Raw genomic sequence first — 22,169 nt, 5'->3', positions numbered from 1 at the left:
CTGGATATAACTACTTGATAAATATTACTTAAATTACTCATCTCTACTACTACTTTTTAAGAGTCTCCAATGTAGGTAAAGACTGAAGCAATATTTTCTTTCCAAATGATAAGCACAGGAAAAAATATATGTAATCTAAGGCTATTATGTGATAAATTATTATTACCATTTAATCAATGTCCAAACCGTCAATTATCTAATATTCAAGATACTTAAAGTGATGTGATAACCATTAGTCCTACTAAATGAACAAGTTTATACCTAATTAAATCACTTGCACTTACTCTTTTCTTAACCATGAGTATTTTTTAAATTCCCTTACTCTCTCTACTGGCAACAACTAAAAATAGCATATACGCAAATACTTGCCAGTACACTACTTTTTGGTGTTTAAGAGCTCCTTAAACAATTGTGACCCTCTAGGTTTATAATCCACCTATCTATTTGAAAATTGCTTCAATTAATTCAGATAAAAATACAAGCATTCAAATTCTTCCCAGTTCTACATGTCAAAAAGTTCCTAGGGGGCTTCACTGGTGGTGCAGTGGTTGAGAGTCCGCCTGCCAATGCAGGGGATGTGGGTTCATGCCCTGGTCTGGGAAGATCCCACATGCCGCGGAGCGGCTGGGCCCGTGAGCCATGGCCGCTGAGCCTGCGCGTCCGGAGCCTGTGCTCCGCAACGGGAGAGGCCACAACAGTGAGAGGCCAGCATACCGGAAAAATAAATAAATTAATTAATTAATTAAAAAAAAAAAACTAACACCTTTATCAGTCTTCAAGGCCCCTGACCACTTTTTCAATTACATCTCTTACTACTCACTCACTATACTCCAGCCACTCTGGTCGTCTTTCTGTTCCTCAATATCCATTCCTACCTGCTGCTGAGCCTCAGGAGCACTCTGCCCAAGTGAAAACACTTCTGTGTGTTCCAGGGCCCCACATTCTCCCTCTTCGCCCTTTGCCTCAATGGCTGCTTCTTTCCAGTTCCCCTTACTGGCTCCACCTCCCTTGCTGGACCTGTGCCCACTGCTGTGCCTAGGCCTCATCTGAGGCTCTCCGATACCCCACACACGCATTTCCTTAGCTCTTACAGCTTTAGATAATATCTATATGCGGATCAGTCCCTGTTAGGGATGGAATTGTGTCCCAAATGGTGTCCCAAAATTCTTAAGCTGAAGTCCTAACCCCACAATGTGACAATTTGGAGAAAAGGACCTTTAAAGAGGTAATTAAGGTTAAATGAGGTTATAAGAGTGGGGGCCTTATCTAATAGGACTGGTGTCCTTGTAAGAGGAAGAGACACTGAGGGCACACACAAAGGAAAGGCCATGTGAGGACAGAGAGAAGGCAGCTGTCTACAAGCCAAGGACAGGGGCCTTGGGTGAAACCAAACCTGCCAATACCTTGATGTTGGACTTCCAGCTTCCAGGACTGGGAGAAATAAATGTTGTTTAAGCTACCCAGTCTTGGTATTTTGTTATGGCAGCCCTAGCAGACCAATACAGTCCCAAATCTGTCTATCTAGTTATGCCTTTTTCCCTTGAATACAAACTCTCAAATCTGCATTCTAGATTTAGCCACATAGATAATAAGCATCCCAGATATAACATGGCAAAAACACAACTCCTGATTCTCATCCCTCCAACCATACTGTTCCTTCCCTAATTGGCCTCATCCATCTAGTAGCACTACCTAAACACCTTGGAGTTATTCCTGATTCATTATATCAGCAAGCAAGTTAACTCCAAAACATTTTCTAAATCTATCCACTCTATTCCAACTCTATAGCTCCATATTACTCCAAGCTTAAAATTATCTCTCTCTAGACCTGTGCTATCCAATAGAATTTTCTATGATGATGAAAATGTTCTATAATCTATGCTGCCACTAACCAGATGTGGCTATTAAACACTTTGCAACTGAGGAACTGAATTTATTTAAATTTAATTTATATTAAATAGCCATCTGTGGTTAGTGGCTACAGTATCAGACAGCAGAGCTCTAGATTAATGTAATGACCTCCTAACAAGCCTCTCTACTCTTGCACCCCCTACAATCCATTATCCTTAAAGCAGCCAGAATGATGGCATTAAAATGTAAACCAGACCATGCCACTCCCTGCTTTAAACTCTCCCACAGTTTCCCATAATGTTTAGGTTTAAATCCAAACTCTTCACCAGAGGTCCCTGTGTACCTCTTGAAGAGCACAGTATAACACTCCTGCCCTGGATTCAGACAGTTGACTCTATTTGGTTTCTTGAACTGGTAAAGCTTTATTCTTGCTTTAGACTAACTTCTTAACACCACAGTATTCTGTTCTAAGATATTAATATAGCTGCTTCCCTCTTGTCATTCAAATCTCAACCTAAACGACATCTCCTTGGAAAACCTCTTTAACCATCTAATCTAAAGTAGCCATCCAGAAGAATTACACTTTGGATAAGATGGAGTAAGAGGGACTAAATTTACTCTCCTACTTGAAATAACTATAGAAAATATACGAAATACCAGTTTTCAACAAACTGGACCATCAGGGAATAAAGGTAAGTGATCTCTGAATATCTGAAAACAAGTGAGGTAAACTCTACAAAAGCTCCAGCTTAAAGCCTTGAGAGAATGTCCAGGCCCAGAACAGCCCTTGATTTGAGGGGAATAAAGCTAAGAATCCAGGGAGACTGAGGCAGACAGAATTCCCAGAAGAGAGTACCAGAGAGGAGAGAGCTGCACAGAGAGAAAACTCTGGAGATCTGCAGAGTGTCTCCCTTAAGTCCTCAGCTTGGTACTGATCAGTACATATGTATGAAGAAACTGCCTGAGGTTATGGAAAGAACCACAGGAAAGGATTATAGAGAACAGTACTGGGAACCTACACAGGGCTGAGAATAGTGCCTGTTCCCACCAATCAGACTGTGAGAACTCAGGATTCATGGGGGCACTGAGTAGAAGGCAAAGAAGGGTCTCATTTCAGTAGTAGGAAATAATTAGCCCTAGCCTGAGCACTGCTCCAACCTGGCATCTAAAAATAATAATAATAATAAATTTAAAAAAAAACAACTAAAAGACCTGAAAGGAACAAACTGTTTCCAAGTAACATAACCTCATCCCAGAAGCAAGCTCAAGAATATTTATAAGAATATAGATCTTCCTCAATTTACATTGGGGTTACATCCTGATAAATCCATCACAAATCATAAGTTGAAAATACCATATAATGCATTTAATACACCTAACTTCCAAACATCATAGCTCAGCCTAGCCTATCTTAAATGTGCTCAGAACACTTACATTAGCCTAAAGTTGGACAAGATCATCTAACACAAGGCCTATTTTATAATAAAGTGTTGAATATCTCATATAATTTATTGACTTATGCTAAAAGTGAAAAACAAAAAGGTTCTAAGTATCAGTTATTTATCCTTGTGATTGTGTGGCTGCATAGGAGCTATGGCTCGCTGCCACTGCCCAGCATCACATGAGAGTATGGTACCGGATATGGCCGGCCAAAGAAAAGGTCAAAGTTCAAAGTACAGTTTCTACTACATGTATATTGCTTTTGCACCACTGTAAAATCGTAAAATCAAAAAAGTGTAAGTTGGGAACCATCTATACAAAAATATCCAGCACTCAACAAAGTAAAGCTTACAATGTCTAGAATCCAGTCAAAAATTACCAGGAATCTAAAAAAGCAAGAAATTGCCACCCATGATGACATGATAAAACAATCAATCAAAATTGATCCAGAACTGTTGCAGAGACGTGGAAAGACCTAGAGACTGTCATATGGAGTAAAGTAAGTCAGAAAGAGAAAAACAAATATCATATATCAACACATATATGTGGAATCTAGAAAAATGGTATAGATGATCTTACTTGCAAAGCAGAAACAGAGACACAGATGTAGAGAACAAATGTATGGACACGAAGGGGGAAAAGGTGGGGGGGGTGAATTGGGAGATTGGGATTGACATATATACACTACTATGTATAAAATAGATAACTAATGAGAACCTACTGTATAGCACAGGGAATTCTACTCAGTGCTCTGTGGTGACCTAAATGGGCAGGAAATCCAAGCAAGAAGGGACATATGTATACATAAGGCTGATTCACTTTGCTGTACAGCAGAAATTGACAGAGCAGTGTAAAGCAACTATACGCCAGTAAAAAAAAAACAAAACGAAAGTGACAGCAAGGTGTGGGGAAGGCAGGGACCAACAGGCTCTCTCGAGCTCCTTCCTGGCCTTTGATCCTGGCGTTAGCAATCGTGCCTGTCACTCGTTTGTGCTCTTTGCCACCACTGATGTGTTTGAATAAAGTTTGAAATGTTGTAACATTATCTATAAAGACAAATAAAACAAAACAAAAAAACAAAATGAGAAAAACTGACCCAGAACTGACATAAACATAAGAATTAGCAAACAAGGACATCAACACAGTTATAATAAACATATACCATATGTTCAAAACGTTAAATAAAAGCAAATAAGAGGGGTTTCCCTGGTGGCACAGTGGTTAAGAATCCACCTGCCAATGCAGGGGACACAGGTTCGAGCCCTGGCCTGGGAAGATTCACATGCCGTGGAGCAACAAAGCCCGTGAGCCACAACTACTGAGCCTGCACTCCAGAGCCCACACACCACAAATTCTGAGCCCACATGCCACAACTACTGAAGCCCGTGTGCCTAGAGCCCATGCTCCACAACAAGAGAAGCCACTGCAATGAGAAGCCCACACACCGCAATGAAGAGTAGCCTCCACTCTCCGCAACTAGAGAAAGCCGACGGGCAGCAACAAAGACCCAAACACAGCCAAAAATAAATCAATAAAATAAATAAAATTTAAAAAAGAAATAACAAATAATATATATTTTTAAAAAGACCCAAATGATACTACTATAGATGAAAACTAAGATGAATGTATAAGCTAAAAAATACATGAATGGGATTAAGGGCAGTTTTGACTTTGCAAAAGAAAGGATTAGTGAATTTGAAAACACATGAATAGCAAATATCTAAAATAAAAAAAAGAAATAAAAAAATCAACAATACATGAGTGAGCTTAACAAAAGTTTAAATGGAGTTCCTGAAAAGGAAATGGGGGGACAGAAAAATATTTGAAGAAATAATGTCAAAATTTCCAAATCTGACAAAAACTATAAAACTAACTAGCCCAATAAACACAATCATAAGAAACAGGAAGAAAGCTACAGAAAGGTACGTCATAATCAAGGGATCAAGGCACACCAAAACAAGTGATCAGCAGAAAATCTTAAGAGCAGCCAGAGAAAAGAAAAAAGAAAAACAAAAAAGACACTTATTTACAGAGGAACGAAGATAAGGATAAGAGCAGACTTCTCATGGAAAACAACATAAATGAGAAGATGGTGTAGCAAAATCTTTAAAGTACTGACATTTAAACATCAGAATAGAATTCTATACCTGGGTCTCATATCAATGACCTCAGGTTTCACCTTAGGAGACTAGAGAAAGGAGATAAAACTTCAAGTAAGTAGAAGGAAGTAATAAATATCAGAGCAGAAATCAATAAAACAGAAAACCAAAAAACTTCTTTTGAGATCAATAAAATTAATAAACCTCTAATTACAGTGATCAGAAAAAGAAAGAGAAGACAAATTACTAACATCAAGAATGAGAGGGTTTCCCTGGTGGCGCAGTGGTTGAGAGTCCACCTGCCGATGCAGGGGACATGGGTTCGTGCCCCGGTCCAGGAATATCCCACATACCGTGGAGTGGCTGGGCCAATAAGCCATGGCTGCTGAGCCTGCGCGTCGGGAGCCTGTGCTCCGCAACGGGAGAGGCCGCAACAGTGAGAGGCCCGCATACCGCAAAAAAAAAAAAAAAAAACAGAATGAGAGAGGGACTTCCCTGGCTGTCCAGTGGTTAAAACTCCACGCTCCCAATGCAGGGGGCACGGGTTTGATCCCTGGTCAGGGAACTAAGATCCCAAATGCTGCATGGCATGACCAAAAAAAAAAAAGATGAGAGAGCCAGGTATTACTATAGATTCTACAGATACTAAAAAGATAATAAGGAAATGAACTTTATGCTAATAAATGGACAAACTCCTTAAAAGACCCAAATTACTAAAGTTTGTGCAAAAAACCCCAGATAACTTGAATAGCCTACATCTATTAAAGATTTTGAATTTGTAGTTAAAAACCTCTCCACAAAGAAAACTCTAGACCTAGATGGCTTCACTGGTGAATTCTACCAAACACATAAAAAAAAAGAAAAAAAAGAATCAATTCTACCCGAACCTTTCCAGAAATGAACCCAGCATTACCCTGATACCAAAATGAAGCAAGCAAAATGATACCAAAATGATGTTACCAGAAAACTACAGACCAATATCCCTCATGAACATAGATGCAAAAATTCCAAAGAAAATTTTTGTGTATCAAACCCAACAACATATAAAAAGTAGGACACATCATACTAGAGTTGAGATTTATTCCAGCAAAGCAGGGTTACTTTAATGTTAAAAAACCAATCAAAGTAATCCACCCTTAACAAACTAAAAGAGAAAAAACGATGATCATCTCAACACATGCTGAAAAAAATTACAAAATCCAAAGTCCATTCCTTATAAAACCCCTCAGAAATCTAGGAACAGAAGGAAAGTTCCTCATCCTGATAAGGGGCACCTATGAAAAACTTATACCTAATATCGTACTTAATTGGTGAAGGACTGAATGTTTTCCCCCTAAGATCCCAAACAAGGCAAGAAGGCCCACTCTCAACGTATCTGTTCAACATTGTATTGGAGGTTCTACCCAGTGGAATAAGGCAAGAAAAAATAAATAAAAAGTATCCAGATGGGAAAGAAAAAAGTAAAATGTCCTTTATTTGTAAACAACATAATTATCTATTTAAAAAATCCAATTCAATCAACAAAAAATCTACTAGAACTAATAGGTGAGTTTATCAAGTTTGCAGGATACAAAGTACAAAACTCAATTATATTTCTATATACTGATAACTAACATCAGAACTAGATTTTAAAAATATCATTTATAATATCATTGAATAATATGAAATACTTAAGGAAAAATCTGACAAAAGATGTATAAGAAACTGAAAACTACAAAACATGGCTTAGGGAAATTAAAGAAAACCTAAATAAATGGAAAGATATACCTTGCTCACAGGTCTGAAGACTCAACATTGTTAAGATATCAATTCTCCCTCCCTAAATTGATAGATCCTAGACAATCCAAATAAAAATTCTAACAGGTGGGCTTCCCTGGTGGCGCAGTGGTTGAGAGTCCGCCTGCTGATGCAGGGGACACGGGTTCGTGCCCCGGTCTGGGAAGATCCCACATGCCACGGAGCGGCTGGGCCCGTGAGCCATGGCCGCTGAGCCTGCGCGTCCGGAGCCTGTGCTCCGCAATGGGAGAGGTCACAATAGTGAGAGGCCCGTGTACTGAAAAAAAAAAAAAAAATTCTAACAGGCCTTTTTGTTGAAACTTACAAAATCACGCTAAAATTCACATAGAAATACAAAGGATCTATAGAGCCAAAACAACTTGAAAGAAAAAAAAAGAACAAAATTAGAGGATTATCATTACTTGATCAAGACTTACTATAAAGCAACAGTAATCAAGACAGTGTGGTGTTGGCACCAAGATCAGCACATACAAAGGTGCAAAGGCAATCAGTGGAGAAATAGTAGCTTTTTCCAAAAAATGATGTGGGAATGATTTTATCTCCCTATGCAAAATAATAAACTTTGATCTATACCTTTGATCCATACCTCTCACCACATACAAAAGTTAACTCAAAATGGAGCATAGATCTGAATGCAAGATATTTCCTCTAATAATCTTTCATCTAAAATTAAAGACATGTACAGCAGAAATTGACACAACATTGTAAATCAACTATACTTCAATAAGAATAAATAAAATAGACTACAGTGCGCCAGTGTCTCCAGTTTAAATATGCTTGCCTTTGTGTTTTCAGATATAAGTATGAGCTAATATAAACTTTTAGGTATCTTCCTATTATAATTTATTTTTAAAAGTTCTTTCATACAAGATTCCATCAATTCCTTCAATAACTGTAATCTGAAATGTATCAAAAGATGATAATTGTAAAAGTAATTATGAAAAATTTGGTTTTTTTTTTTTTACCTATTGCTGTTTCTGGCATTGCAAAAAGAGACTTTTCAGTAGCCACTCGGAATTGCCCATGAACTGAGAGACCAACTCCCTAGGGAAAAGGCAAAAAATTGTTTTAAAAATACTGCGGGGGTTAAAAAAAACAAAACAAAACCTCACATTCACAAACATTATAAACCAAGTAAATTATATCATATACAAAGATACATATAATATATATTATATATAATTCTTCATAAAGAATTTCTTTAAAGGAATTTCAGGAGATAGACAGGAGGGAAACCCTAAACCACACAATTTCAGAACTTTCTGGGTGAAAAGTACATGGGTACCCCTGATATCTGGAACAGATTTGTTTTAGCTAAAATGTTTTTGATTAGTATCCTGTGTTATGCTTCATGTCCTCTTCCCCAATTACCTCTTATTTCAAACTAGATGCAGCATTATAGAATACTGACTCTTCCCAGAACCACTGAGTATTCTTAGTGGAACCAATCATCAAAAAAGCATAACCAAGCTATTCTAGCAAATTTCAGTAGGCTTAAATAGAATATTAACACATTTTATTTATTCACATAGTTCATCAAATAAAATTAGCAACATCATTTTTCTCAGATACAACACTTAGTAACTATTTAACTCTTAAAAATCCATTACTAAACACAAGTTACAAAATAAAAAGATTTGGCTGAAAGTCTGTTTCTGACTTGTTGAATGTCACTGAAAATGACAAACTTAACAGTCATCTCTGAATCAACAGATATATTTGAATAAAATAAGAGGTATACATGTGATTACAAAGTATCCAAGTTTGTCTGTGCTCACATTGTGACATACATTTCCTATGTTATGTTTTTCACATTATTCAGAACTTCTATTAGATTGTTTAGTGCATGTAGCCTGTACAACACAGAGAACAAAGAAAACAGAAATAGCTGGAGAGAGAAAAACAGGCAAATGCACTACTCAAACTTGCCTTAAGCCCACACTTGCAGTTCAATTTTCAGGAAGACAAGCTATGTTGCATTTTTGTCTTTGGATTCCCATTTGTTCCCTGCACTTGTCTCTTAACTGCTCCCTTCTCTTTTCTGGATCTGTTTGGGTGAGTGCCTGTTTTTTTCAATTAAAAATGTCTCTTCACCACATTTTCAGTTAGAACCCAGACCCAGATTCTGTCATGATTCAGCATCACACAATAGCTGTCTTAGGCCTTTGGCCTCTAATAAATTCATCCCAATACTGCTGTGTGCTTTTTCCTAACACTGCTCTCCCTGATAGTCATTCCCATACTATCTTCTGGAACCCTCATTCCTTTGCAAAAGAACCACTAACAGCCCAAATTCTCTACAGAGGGCCCTCCCTACCCCCTAAATTCAAGAAAGAAAGAAATTTGTAAGCCCTGTACTCTTTCATGTAGAAGCTATAGATCCCATATTCATTGATTCAGTTATTTTGTTTCAGTCATGGCTGATAAAATAATGAACAAAGTCAAAGACTTCAAAATTTTAGTAAGAAGTTATTAATGAAAAGCTTTCCAAATAAGAGGTCATTGACACCAGTACCATTAGAAGCCAATTTAAAATGCCTTTCAATTAAGATGAAATGAAGACCGGGAAAATTCAAGCCACCTGACTTGGAGATACTAAGGACATAAATACTGATCCACGTTGAAAGGGGTGTAGCACTCTCATGGCAGATTCATATCTAATTTTTGTATCTTATATAAAAGAATCCACTATAGGTTGCTTATATTAAATCCCCCTTGAAATTTCCAAAATTTACCATTACATACTATTAACCCTTAATCTTAGCAGATACTCCTTTGCTAGACTAAAAAGGCTTCAGTCTTCAAGTTTTATTATATTAACAACCGGTTATACACATTCATTCCCCAAATGTAAAATTTATTCCAATTCCTAACTCTCTTCAAATACTCTCCCTGCATCCTACCCAACCCAGCAGTCAAATTTCATTTATCACATAATTATAAATCTCTGTAGCATTTGACAGTGGCTCACTCTCTACTTCAGGAAACACCTGACTTGGCTTTGAGACACTACACTCTCCTGGTTTTCCTTCTAACTCATTAGTTGTTCTTTCTCTTCTCCCTGACATCAAAATGTTGATCTGCCCCAATGATCAGATATCATCCCACTACTCCACTTCACCTGTACTCTGTTCTTTCTATTCATTCCCCAGGTGATCTCTTCCAAGAGCCCCAAGATTTTAAGCACTGTAACATTAACGACAAATTATTTTCCCACTCCTGATTTCTCTAGAATTTTATATCTAGCTGTTTACTTAACAACTCCACCTAAACATCTAATATGTATCTCAATGTTCACGCATCAGAAGTAAACCTCTTGATTTCTCTTTGAACATGCTGCTCCCTCAGTCTTTTCCATCTCAGCAAATAGCACCATCATTCACCCAGCTGCTCAGGCCAAAAATTTCAGCATCATCCTTTCTTTCTGATCTTACAATCTAATCTATGAACCTGTCTTTTTTTTCCTTTTTTTTTTTTTGCAGTACGCGGGCCTCTCACTGTTGTGGCCTCTCCCACTGCGGAGCACAAGCTCCGGACGCGCAGGCTCAGCGGCCATGGCTCACGGACCTAGCCGCTCCACGACATGTGGGATCCTCCTGGACCGGGACACGAACCCGTGTCTCCTGCATCGGCAGGCGGACTCTCAACCACTGCGCCACCAGGGAAGCCCTATGAATCTGTCTTGATAGCACTAACTTCAAAATATATCTTGGATTGGGCCACTTCATCGCCACTGTTGCAACCCTAGGTGAAGTCACTATCATCTCTTGCCTGGGTTAGTCTCTCTTGCTTCTGTGTTTGCCACAATCCATCCTCTGCACAACAGCCAAGTAAACTTATTAAATGTAAATCAGTTCATGTCATTCTCCTGCCCAAAACTCTCCAGTGACTCCCCATCCCATTAAAATATTACTGAAATTCCTCATCCTGGCTGATAAGACCCTACGTGATCTGGTCCCTTTCTATCTCCCTGATCTTATGGTCTACCATTCTCCACTTTCCTCACTTTCACTCTTGTCAGCCACACTGGCTTTTTTTTTTTTCCTCTTAATTGACATATAATATACAATCGAAAGTACACAAATAGTACAAACAGCTAGCACACAGGTCCAGTGAATTATCCCAAAATGAACACATCCTTGTAACCAAAACCCAGATAAAAATTATCAGAAATTCTTTTATGCACCCTGTCAGCCACTACTCCCTCCCAATCCTTCAGGTAACTACTATCCTGACTTCTAACAAAATGAGAGTAACTTTTTCAGGTTTTGATCTTGATATAAATAGAGCCATAGAGTATTATTTATTTGACTTCAGTCAATGTTATGTTTGCAAGATTTATTCATGGGTGTAGCAATAATTTCTTTCATTGTACAGCATTCCTTTGTATGAATAAACTATTTTCATTCTACTGTGAATAGCTAGTTAGGTTTTTCAGTTTGGGGCTACTGCAAATAACGATTCAATGACCACTCTTACACATGTCTTTTGGGGCATAAGTACATACATTTTGGTTGGGTTGTAAAACTGTTGGGTCAGAGTATTAATTCAATCAACTTTAAAAGACGAGATCAAACAATTTTCCAAAGCAGTCATACCAATTTATACTCCAGCAGCAGTATGAGTTTGTATTCCATATCCTCACCAATGCTTGAAATTGTCTTTCACATTTTAGCCATTCTATACAGATGGCCAACAGGCACATGAAAATATGCTCAACATCACTAATTATTAGAGAAATGCAAATCAAAACTACCATGAGGTATCACCTCACACCAGTCAGAATGGCCATCATGAAAAAGTCTACGAATAATAAATGCTGGAGAGGGTGTGGAGAAAATGGAACCCTTATACACTGTTGGTGGGAATGTAAATTGGTTCAAACACTACAGAGAACAGATGGAGGTTCCTTAAAGAACTAAAAACAGAGTTACCATATGATCCAGCAATTCCACTTCTGGGCATATATCCGGAAAAGACAAAAACTCTAATTCAAAAAGGTACATACACCCCAATGTTCAAAGCAGCATTATTTACAATAGCCAAGACATGGTAGCAACCTAAATGTCCATCAACAGACGAATGGATAAAGATGTGGTATATATATACAATAGAATACTACTCAGCCATAAAAAAGAATGAAATGCCATTTGCAGAAACATGGATGGACCTAGAGATTATCATTCTAAGTGAAGTGAGACAGAGAAAGACAAATATCATACATCACTTACATATGAAATCTAAAAAATAACACGAATAAATTTATTTACAAAACAGAAACAGACTCACATAGAAAACATTTTAGCCATTCTAGTGAGTATATGTTAGCATTTCATTGTGGTTTCAGTTTTCCTTTTCTTGCTCATTAATGCAATTGAGTGCTTTTTCATGTTTTGGTCATCTGCATATTCTCTTTATGAAATGTCTAATCTATTGCTCATTTTTCCATTGGATTTTCTTATTCATAGGTAGAAATTCTTTCTACATCCTTCATATGATTTCTTGTCAAATATATGTATCGTCAGCCCTCCATATTCACGGCTCCTCATCTGCAGATTCAACTAACCACAGGCCAAAAATATTTTCTAAAACATTCCAACAAAAAGTTCCAAAAAACAAAACTGGAATTTGCTGCATACCAGCACCTATTTACATAGCATTTACACCGTTTACAACTACTTACATAGCATTTACACTGTGTTAGGTATTGTAAGTAATCTAGGGATGATTTAAAACATATGGGAGGATGTGCGTATGTTACATGCAAATACTATGCTATTTTATACAATGGACTTGAGCATCCTTGGGTTTTAGCATCGGATGGGGGTCCTGGAACCAAAATCCCCTGCTGAGAACAAGGGACTGTATTCCAAATACCTATTTTCCAGTCTGTGGCTTGCCTTTTCACTCTCTTAATGATGTCTTGGAATGAATAGAGCTTCTTAATTTTAGCACAATCGAATTTGTTATTTTTGTTTATGGTACATTTAGTGTAATCCATTTAGTGTAATTTAAGTAATCCTTCCATACCCTCAAAGCGTAGCAGAAACATGTTCCAAACATTCAGGATTTTCTGTCTATTATTGATTACTAGCTTAATTCCATTGAGGCCAGAGAACAGTCTGTAAGATTAATCCTTTGGAATATGCTGAGGCTAACTCTATGGCCAATTTTGGTAAATGTTCCATGCACACATGAATTGAACATGAAATCTACAGTTACTGAGTCCATGTTAATTGGATTGTTTATTGGACCATGTTAAATCATGTGCATGCATGTAAAATGTATGTGTATATATGTACATATACTGTTTATGTCTCTGCTTCATCTGTCATTGAAAGAAGTATGTTCAAATCTTCTCCTAGGATTGTGGTTTTGTCTATTTCCCCTTTAAGAGCTTTCTACTTTTTTGCAAGATTAAACATTTTTAAATGTTTGAAAATATCACACCAGTATAGTTATTTCACAGAGGCAGAGGTTTGTTCCCATTGTTTCTCAGTGTCATACTGTACATTATGAAACTCATTAAGCAATTCTGTTCAGCTTCATATTGCTATAAATTGAGAGTTTTAGACAAGCATTTATAAAATATCTTTCTATGGTTGATTAGAGTCAATAAAAATACTTTCAGAATCTGACTACACTGAACTTAAGAAGGTGAAAAGCTGAATAGCTTTCAACAGACTGAACTAAGCCCTATCTGCTAAGAGAATAAGAACTGAAATTGAGGGCTTGCTGAACTGGGCCCCAAAATGTTACACATTAGAAGTTAGGGTGGCCTGGATTCAAATGCTCAGCTTCAAATACTCCCATTCCTGACGGGACTGAGATGATCTGGGATTGCTAGTGCCCTTAGCCTAGATTCCTACTAGAAACGACAGTGGGAAGATTATGCCATACCACGGCTCAAATAATACTCAAGTAGAAATAACTCAATTAGAAATAACCAGCACTCAATTAGAAATAATCTGACATAAGACCACATGACTAAAGCCTAAGAGAAAAAATACACAATAGAAAGATTCACAGGACATACAAATTTAGATTTGTCATACCTGTTTATTATAACTATGAAATGTCCTATATCAAGTAAAAGCTTTTGCCATAGTACCTTATTTGATATTAAAATAGCTGTATCAGTTATTTTAGTGTTGGTAAACACTTTTTCTATTATCTTACATTTAACCCTTCTGTGCCTTATATTTATGGTGTCTCAAGCATTCTGACATTGTTTTTTTACTTGGATTACTATTAAACAATCTTCATTGCAGTACTGTACTGACACTGTGAAGATAAAGTAAAATGAATCTGATCCATATTTATAATCTAGTACAGAGAATATTAATATGGATAAGCATAAATAACTGAACATATGAATGTAGTCAAACTTGTATCCTACTTGTTTAAAGTTTACCATTCTTAAATGCAAAACTTAGGCGATCTAAGACTTTATTTTTAATTAAGAGACTAGAGCTAGATGGGTTTTCACTGTTCAACAAAGGAAAAAGGCTGGTATAGCTTTAAGGCTTTTAAAGAAGATCTCATTATAATTACTTAAAAAGCACAATTAAATCCTTCAAAATGCAAATATCCTTATCAGTAACTAGAAATGAGTATCACTTCTATATTTCCAGATAATATTACTATTCTAGACAAAAAGCACATTTTTAAAAACTGATAATTATACAGATATTTAAAGTTAATTTAATATATAGTCAATTACTCCATGATTTATACTAATGGCAAGATTAATCCCCCAACACGAAAACAAAAACACATGTAGAACAATTTAATTTGGTGCCTGAAAAAGAAATGTTCCAGATAATAATACATCAGTGTTAAATTCCCTGATTCTGGTGTCTTATTCTTAAGCAATACACACTGAAAAATTTAGCAATAAAGAATTATGTCTTCAACTTTCAAATGGTTCAGAAAAAAATTATTCATAGACACACGTGGGAGAGAAGAAGAGAAAACAAAACAAATGCGGAAATAATAGGGAATGTGGATGAAGGATACACTGGAGTTCTCTGTACTATATTACTAATTGAAATTGTTTCACAATAGTCTGTTTGAGCCAAATGAAAATAAAAATAAATGTTCCAGAGTAACCAGCGCCAACAACCACAGTAAAGAAAACAAACTCAGAAAGGCATACAATGGGGTGATGTGACAAATGCTCACACAGAGAGTCATGAATTTAAATTCTAATCAGAGAGAATGAGTAAGCTCCTGTCCAGAATGAACACTGCATCTCAGTATCAGTGAGTACATGAGAGTCTTCTCTTACCATCATTCAAGATTATAAATGGTTCTTTGAAATTAGGTATATATTTCTGTTAGAAATTCAAATAGATTTTCATCACACATTATGTCACTATGGTATAAAAGTTAATATCATAATCATAAAATAAGTTTCATAATGTATCTCTGGGACCACATGCCTTAGATTAGCAGCCTACCCAGTAAAAACAGTTATTTTTATTATGCTTCTCACATTAATATTAACAGACTAATATTGCATATTAATAGTATTAACATACCGATTACATAATATTAATGTTTTTTGTTTTTTCGGTACGCGGGCCTCTCACTGTCGTGGCCTCTCCCGTTGCGGAGCACAGGCTCCAGACGCACAGGCTCAGCGGCCATGGCTCACGGGCCTAGCCGTTCCGCGGCATGTGGGATCTTCCCAGACCGGGGCACGAACCCGTGTCCCCTGCATCAGCAGGCGGACTCTCAACCACTGCGCCACCAGGGAAGCCCTATTAATGTATTCTGATAGACTACAGAGAGCATTTACATTATCCTGCTTTGGATGCATATAATTCATGTTATTTTTGGACAAAAATTATATTCAGCAGAAACAAATAATTGCGGTAGAAATATTTATTTATGAATTAACAGTCTACCATCCTTGGAGGCACAGTTTTACTTTAAACAGAAATATCAGAGAAATACTTGAAAACTGCTGAGAGTAAATCTTAAAAGTTATATGAAAAAAATTTTTTTTCAATTATGTGTAGCGATGAGTGTTAACTTATGGTTTCACAACATATACATACATCAAATCATTATGTTGTCACCTAAAACATTATATGTCAATTATACCTCAATTTTAAAAAAAGCCAGTGAGCAGAAATATAATTCTGGTACATCATACATTAAAACATAAATTAGAGGGCTTCCCTGGCGGCGCAGTGGTTAAGAATCCGCCTGCCAATGCAGGGGACACGGGTTCGAGCCCTGGTCCGGGAAAATCCCACATGCTGTGAGCAACGAAGCCCGTGCGCCACAACTACTGAGCCTGCGCTCTAGAGCCCGCAAGGCACAACTACTGAAGCCCACACACTGCAACTACTGAGCCCACGTGCCTAGAGCCCGTGCTCTGCAACAAAGAAGCCACCGCAATAAGAAGCCAGTGCACCACAACGAGAGTAGCCCGCGCAGCAATAAAGACCCAACACAGCCCGAACGCAGCCATAAATTAATTAATTAATTTAAAAAACAAAACATAAATTAGAAATAACTCTTACATTACCTCCTGGATTCCTGCTCAAGGTTTTTGCCTAAATAAGCACATTTCCCCAATATATTATAACATACCACATATATTTTAAATGTCTATTATATTTATTTTTTTGAATTTTATTTTTATACAGCAGGTTCTTATTAGTTACCTATTTTATACAGATTAGTGTGTATGTCAATCCCAATCATATTTAATAGTTAAAAAGAGAAGCTCTAAGAAACCACTGCCTCATATCATATATTCAAACAATAAGAACTATTATAACAGGAGTACTCTTAATTGACCTCAGATTTACCAAGAATTTCCCTTAACTCTGTAAAACTAATATCTATATTAACTAGCATCCTGAAAGCTACTCTCTGGCTACTTTTTTTAATATACAAATTTATTTATTTTATTTTTGGCTGCATTGGGTCTTTGGGCAAGCAGGGGCTACTCTTCGTTGCGGTGCCCGCGGGCTTCTCATTGCAGTGGCTTCTCTTGTTGCGGAGCATGGGCTCCAGAGCGCGGGCTCAGTAGTTGTGGCACACGGGCTTAGTCACTCTGCATGGCATGTGGGATCTTCCCGGACCAGGGCTCAAACCCGTGTCCCCTGCATTGGCAGGTGGATTCTCAACCACTGTGCCACCAGGGAAGCCCTCTGGCTACTTTTTGATATACCTGATATTTCTCTGATCTGTTGAGTTCAGAGTTTACCAAACGTCAGTCATAAATAAAGAGTTATTTCATGAGAACCAAGTTGAATACTCTGGAAAAGTATGAAAAAGCTAAGTTACTAAAAAATTTTGGTACAGGGCAGAGACAGTATTTCAAGTGACTATTCTTCATAATAACATTTATTGTTATTCTGAAACTATTATACACATTAGGACAAAGCAAATTTGTCACAATCTTATTTTTTTTAAATAAAGATTTTCAACATACATGAGAAGAAAGTGACAAATATCAAAGAAGAATCAAAATTTGAATAGGAAGTACTGAACTCAGGATCTAGGACCTATTTTCTCTTAAAAATAAAACACATATTCTTAGTTCTCTTCAAAAAGGCCTATAAACAATTACCAACTTAACTAGTGCCCAGATTATTATTGCTAACCATCATTTCCTACTAAAAGTAACCAGGGCTGCCTTGGAAAAACACCCTATTTTAGGTCTGTTGAATAAAATGTACAAAACAAACCTGGAATATGGTTCTTTGCCACAAAGCAAAGAAACTCTCAAAGATTTCTGGGGCACAAAAGCCAACTTGAAGGTTCCCATGACAAGTCCACTCTTCTGGTTTGCCCCTCTGGGCCCCACTTTTTCAGTGTCTTTTATAGGTTCCTTGTTCTGCCTCTGGCCAATAAACATTTTTTTGTATTCCATTCTGGACTTACTTTGGTTGTCACTCTATTTCTGTCACATTTCCTTGCATTATCTTTTCTACTGACAAATTTTCAATACAAGTTTCTCTGCTATAACATGATGAGTTACTGAAAAAAATCCTCAGGCTCTACAAAACTGCACAGAGCTTCTAAGAAAAATAGCGTTTCGGCAGTCCACTCAAAACCTATGCAACTTTGTATTCTGAGTGCTAACAGAAAGTATAAATGGTCGCAGGCCAGGGACTTGATTAGGACCACCAGCTCAATATGAACAGAGAATGCCAGTGCAGATACTTAAAATGCACAACAATAAAGTGGAAAGAATGGCAATACTTTAATCAGAGCAGGACTGGCACATGCTGAGACAAAGCAGTGTAAGTGCAGCTATAAGCCAGTGGGACCGCCATTAAACACCAAGTGCCAAGAGTTGAGGGTTCACCTTACGGTGGAGGTCCACCCAGAAACAGGCATTTGTTTGTGTGGGTTTTTTTAAAATTTTCTTAAAATACAGACAAGAGAATGCCTATTCACAGTACAGCAACTGAGGTAATTAAGCACTCTTTTCCTGTCTAGATGATTATATATCTACTGCCACTATCCTATCTCCTCTTGCCTAGAAAAAACTGCATATGAATCAATATAATTTTTGCATTATCCTAACATCATTTTCCCATTTACCAATCACTTATGAGCTAATTCATGTTGCAGAAGCACACACTTTGGAGCATACTGTGCCTCTGTAAGTCCTAAAGTTATACTTCCTGCCCAAGCAGCACCCTGAGTTCCAGATGTGCATAACCGACAAAACACTTTTGTTCAGACAAAACACTCCCACGTGGATAAGCCCACAGGTATTTCACACCTAACAAATTAAACTCATCTCCCTTCACTCTCCCCAACCCACTCCCCAGCCACACTTTTTCCCGAATCTTAAGTAAACAGTCCACCATTCAGCCCACTGCCCAGTCTAGAAACCTGGAAGTCATCCTTGCCTCCTTCTCCCCTTTATCTCTCACATCCAATACATCATCAAATCCCACCAAGTCTCCTCCTAAGTATCTCCCTTAAATCTATCTAATTTCCGCCCCCCTTCATTATCTCCATGCTAGTTCAAAATCACCATAATCTCCCACCTGGATCCCTGCAAGAGCTTCCTGAATAATCTCTTTACAACCAATCTTAACCTCCCTACAACCTGTTCCTCCCACAAGAGAGCTCTCTGTCTAAAATGCACCATTCAAGCCATTTTCCTGGCTAAAAGCACTTTAAAATGGCTCTCCCTGGGCTTCCCTGGTGGCGCAGTGGTTGGGAGTCTGCCTGCCAATGCAGGAGACATGGGTTCATGCCCCGGTCCGGGAAGATCCCACATGCCGCAGAGAGGCTAGGCCCGTGAGCCATGGCCGCTAAGCCTGTGCGTCCGGAGCCTGTGCTCTGCAGCGGGAGAGGCCACAACAGTGAGAGGCCCGCGTACAGAAAAAAAAAAAAAAAGGCTCTCCCTCTTGATCTCAGGATAAACATCTTATATCTAAGAGGACTGATCTGGCTTCTTGCTTACCTCTCTAACCTCAGAACTGAACCGCTATCTCCTTCATACTCCCAAATCTAGGCACACTTAACTTTCCCAAACATGAATTCTCTCATCTTCACATATACTATTATCTTCTCACTCACACACTATTCTTCTACACTGCATCAACCCCTTAACACGCTTGTACCAACCATAGCGCATTCCTCCACTATCCCACCTTGTTTGTCCCTGGCTGATTCCTCTTTAAGTCTCAGCTTAAATAAAACTTCCTCCAGGGTGCTTTCCCTACACCATCTCCATCACTAAAGTACTCAGACATACACACACAGTTGAGGCCGGTACTCTTATGTATTCCCAGACGACTCTGTACCTGCCTCACAAGACAGTAAGGTCCATAAGGAAAGAAAATATATCTATCTTGCTCACTATTCTATCCCTAGAGCCTAACCAGTATCTAGTACATAGCAGATATCCAGTAATTTTTGCTGGTTGGGTGAAACAGCTGAGAACAACCTCATATTATTGCTAAAATCATAATGAACCTCTAGTTAGTCTCAAATCTCCTACCTCCATATATCCTTAGGAGAATGAGCTCATTTTATGGCCAAAAGGAGCTCCTCTGCCCCTTTCTTCTCTGTGAAATAATCTGATGCCTCCTCAATAAGACACAGAGCCCCCTAGACCACAAATCATCCAACCCAACATAGTGGGGATAAAATGGAGGCAGGATGAGAATGGCACAGAGGAAAGGTGCCTGCCACTTGACCAAGAACCTAGGGTGCTTTCACATTTAAAAAGGAAATGAACCAAAAACCTGACCAATATGCCCACAGGAAACGGCCAAGGAAATGGAAAAGAACTCCCTGTAGATCTGAGAATATGCAAGTCTGTGAAAGTTGCCAAGAATACCCACACTCCTGGTAAGTAAAAGTTCTACTTCCCAGAAATCAATACCTTAAAATGGGGATGGAGATGGGGCAGGGGCAGGTAGGAAAGCCAAGTTCCTGGTTAGTAAATGGAAGCACTTTCCAATTCTCTACTTAGATATGCTTGGGCTAAAAGCCAGGGTGAAAAGAGTAGAGTCAAGGAGAGAATAAAGAGCTCTATCTAATAAGACAGACAAGGGATGAGATGGAGTTAAACAGCATAGGAACATTTGTTAGAGGGTAATCCATTGTGTATTGAAAAATAGAACCCAATGCTTACCTATGAAAAAGGCTCACTGAGAAACTAAATAACCCTAAAAATCTATTATGAGAAATTCTGCAACTAAAAGCAACCCTTACTCTCCCCTAATAAAGCAGAAGGAAATCTAAGTAGAGAGAACCCCATGGGGGAAAGGGAGGCACCTTCCCTTCTCTATCAAGAAAAAGATATCCATCCAGGCTTGGAGAAATGCCAACAGTGAACACAACTGAAAATGAATGCACATAAGTACATATTCTGAACACTTAGAAATCCAAGGGAAATTTCTTCTCTATTCTTCCTTTCACAGATCCTGCCATGTTATTAATCTTCAGTCTTAAAGGAGGCTCTTTTTCATATCTTACTTTTTGGCCATGCCACAGGATCTTAGTTCCCTGACCAGGGATCTAACCTGGACCCTGGCAGTGAAAGCGCCGAGTCCTAACCACTGTACCGCCAGGGAATTCCCCATATCCTTTTTTATCTGATTATTCTTCCTCTCTTAATATATTTTATTGCTTTCTCCACAACACAACTTTGCCTGTCAGTATAGCCCTTTTATTTTTAGTTCCCAGGGCAACTGCACTGCAGTACCTTCCTTTAGTCTCTGACTGATCATCCTTTTTTTTTTTTTTTTAAGATTTTTTTGATGTGGACCATTTTTTAAGTCTTCATTGAATTTGTTACAATATTGCTTCTGTTTTATATTTTGGTTTTTTGACCGGGTGGCACGTGGGATCTTAGCTCCCCGACCAGGGATCAAACCTGCACCCCCTGCATTGGAAGGCAAATTCTTAATCACTAGACTGCCAGGGAAGTCCCTGACTGATCACCCTTTATCTTTGCACATTTGCTTCAGGTCTAGTTTCATCACAGTTAACAACTGGCTGCTTCCACCTTAAACCGACAAAGGGCAAATAAGAATCAGAGTTCAATGCATACCTGTCTCATATTCATGTATCTGAAATCAAGTAACCTTGATCTACACAAGCAGCCTTAGCAATAAGAATGTCTACCATTCTTATTAGACAAAAATGCTGTAAGGAAAGAAAATTACAGGACAATATTCCTGATGAACACAGATGGAAAAATCCTTAGCAACATATCAGGAAACTAAATTCAACAATACATTAAAAGAATCATATACCATGATCAAGTAGGATTTACTCCTGAGATGCAAGAATGGTTCAACATATGTGAAATCAACGTGATGCACCACATTAACAAAATGAAGGATAAAAATCATATAATCATCTCAATAGATGCAGAAAAAGCATTTGATGAAATTCAACATTCTTTTATGATAAAAAGCCTCAACAAATTAGGTATAGATGGAATGTACCTCAACATAATAAAGTCCATATATGACAAGC

The 22,169-nt window shown here is 37.9% G+C and overlaps 1 protein-coding gene across 4 annotated transcripts in view; it reads right to left on the bottom strand.

Moving 5' to 3' along the window:
* Positions 1 to 22,169, bottom strand: part of HIBCH (3-hydroxyisobutyryl-CoA hydrolase) — an 88,737-nt gene that overhangs the window by 30,087 nt on the left and 36,481 nt on the right. For all 4 annotated transcript variants that reach the window (XM_029225073.1, XM_029225071.1, XM_029225072.1 and 1 more), the window contains exon 7: positions 8,153 to 8,231. In XM_029225073.1, the coding sequence (XP_029080906.1) occupies positions 8,153 to 8,231 (79 nt within the window). The remainder of the gene's footprint in view (positions 1 to 8,152; positions 8,232 to 22,169) is intronic.

This window comes from Monodon monoceros, unplaced genomic scaffold (genome assembly GCF_005190385.1).
Source record: "Monodon monoceros isolate NGI ecotype Baffin Bay Population unplaced genomic scaffold, NGI_Narwhal_1 Super_Scaffold_16, whole genome shotgun sequence".
Taxonomy (NCBI): Eukaryota; Metazoa; Chordata; class Mammalia; order Artiodactyla; family Monodontidae; genus Monodon; species Monodon monoceros.
The sequence above is the reverse complement of the archived record's forward strand: the minus strand, read 5'-3'. Positions and strand labels throughout refer to the sequence as shown.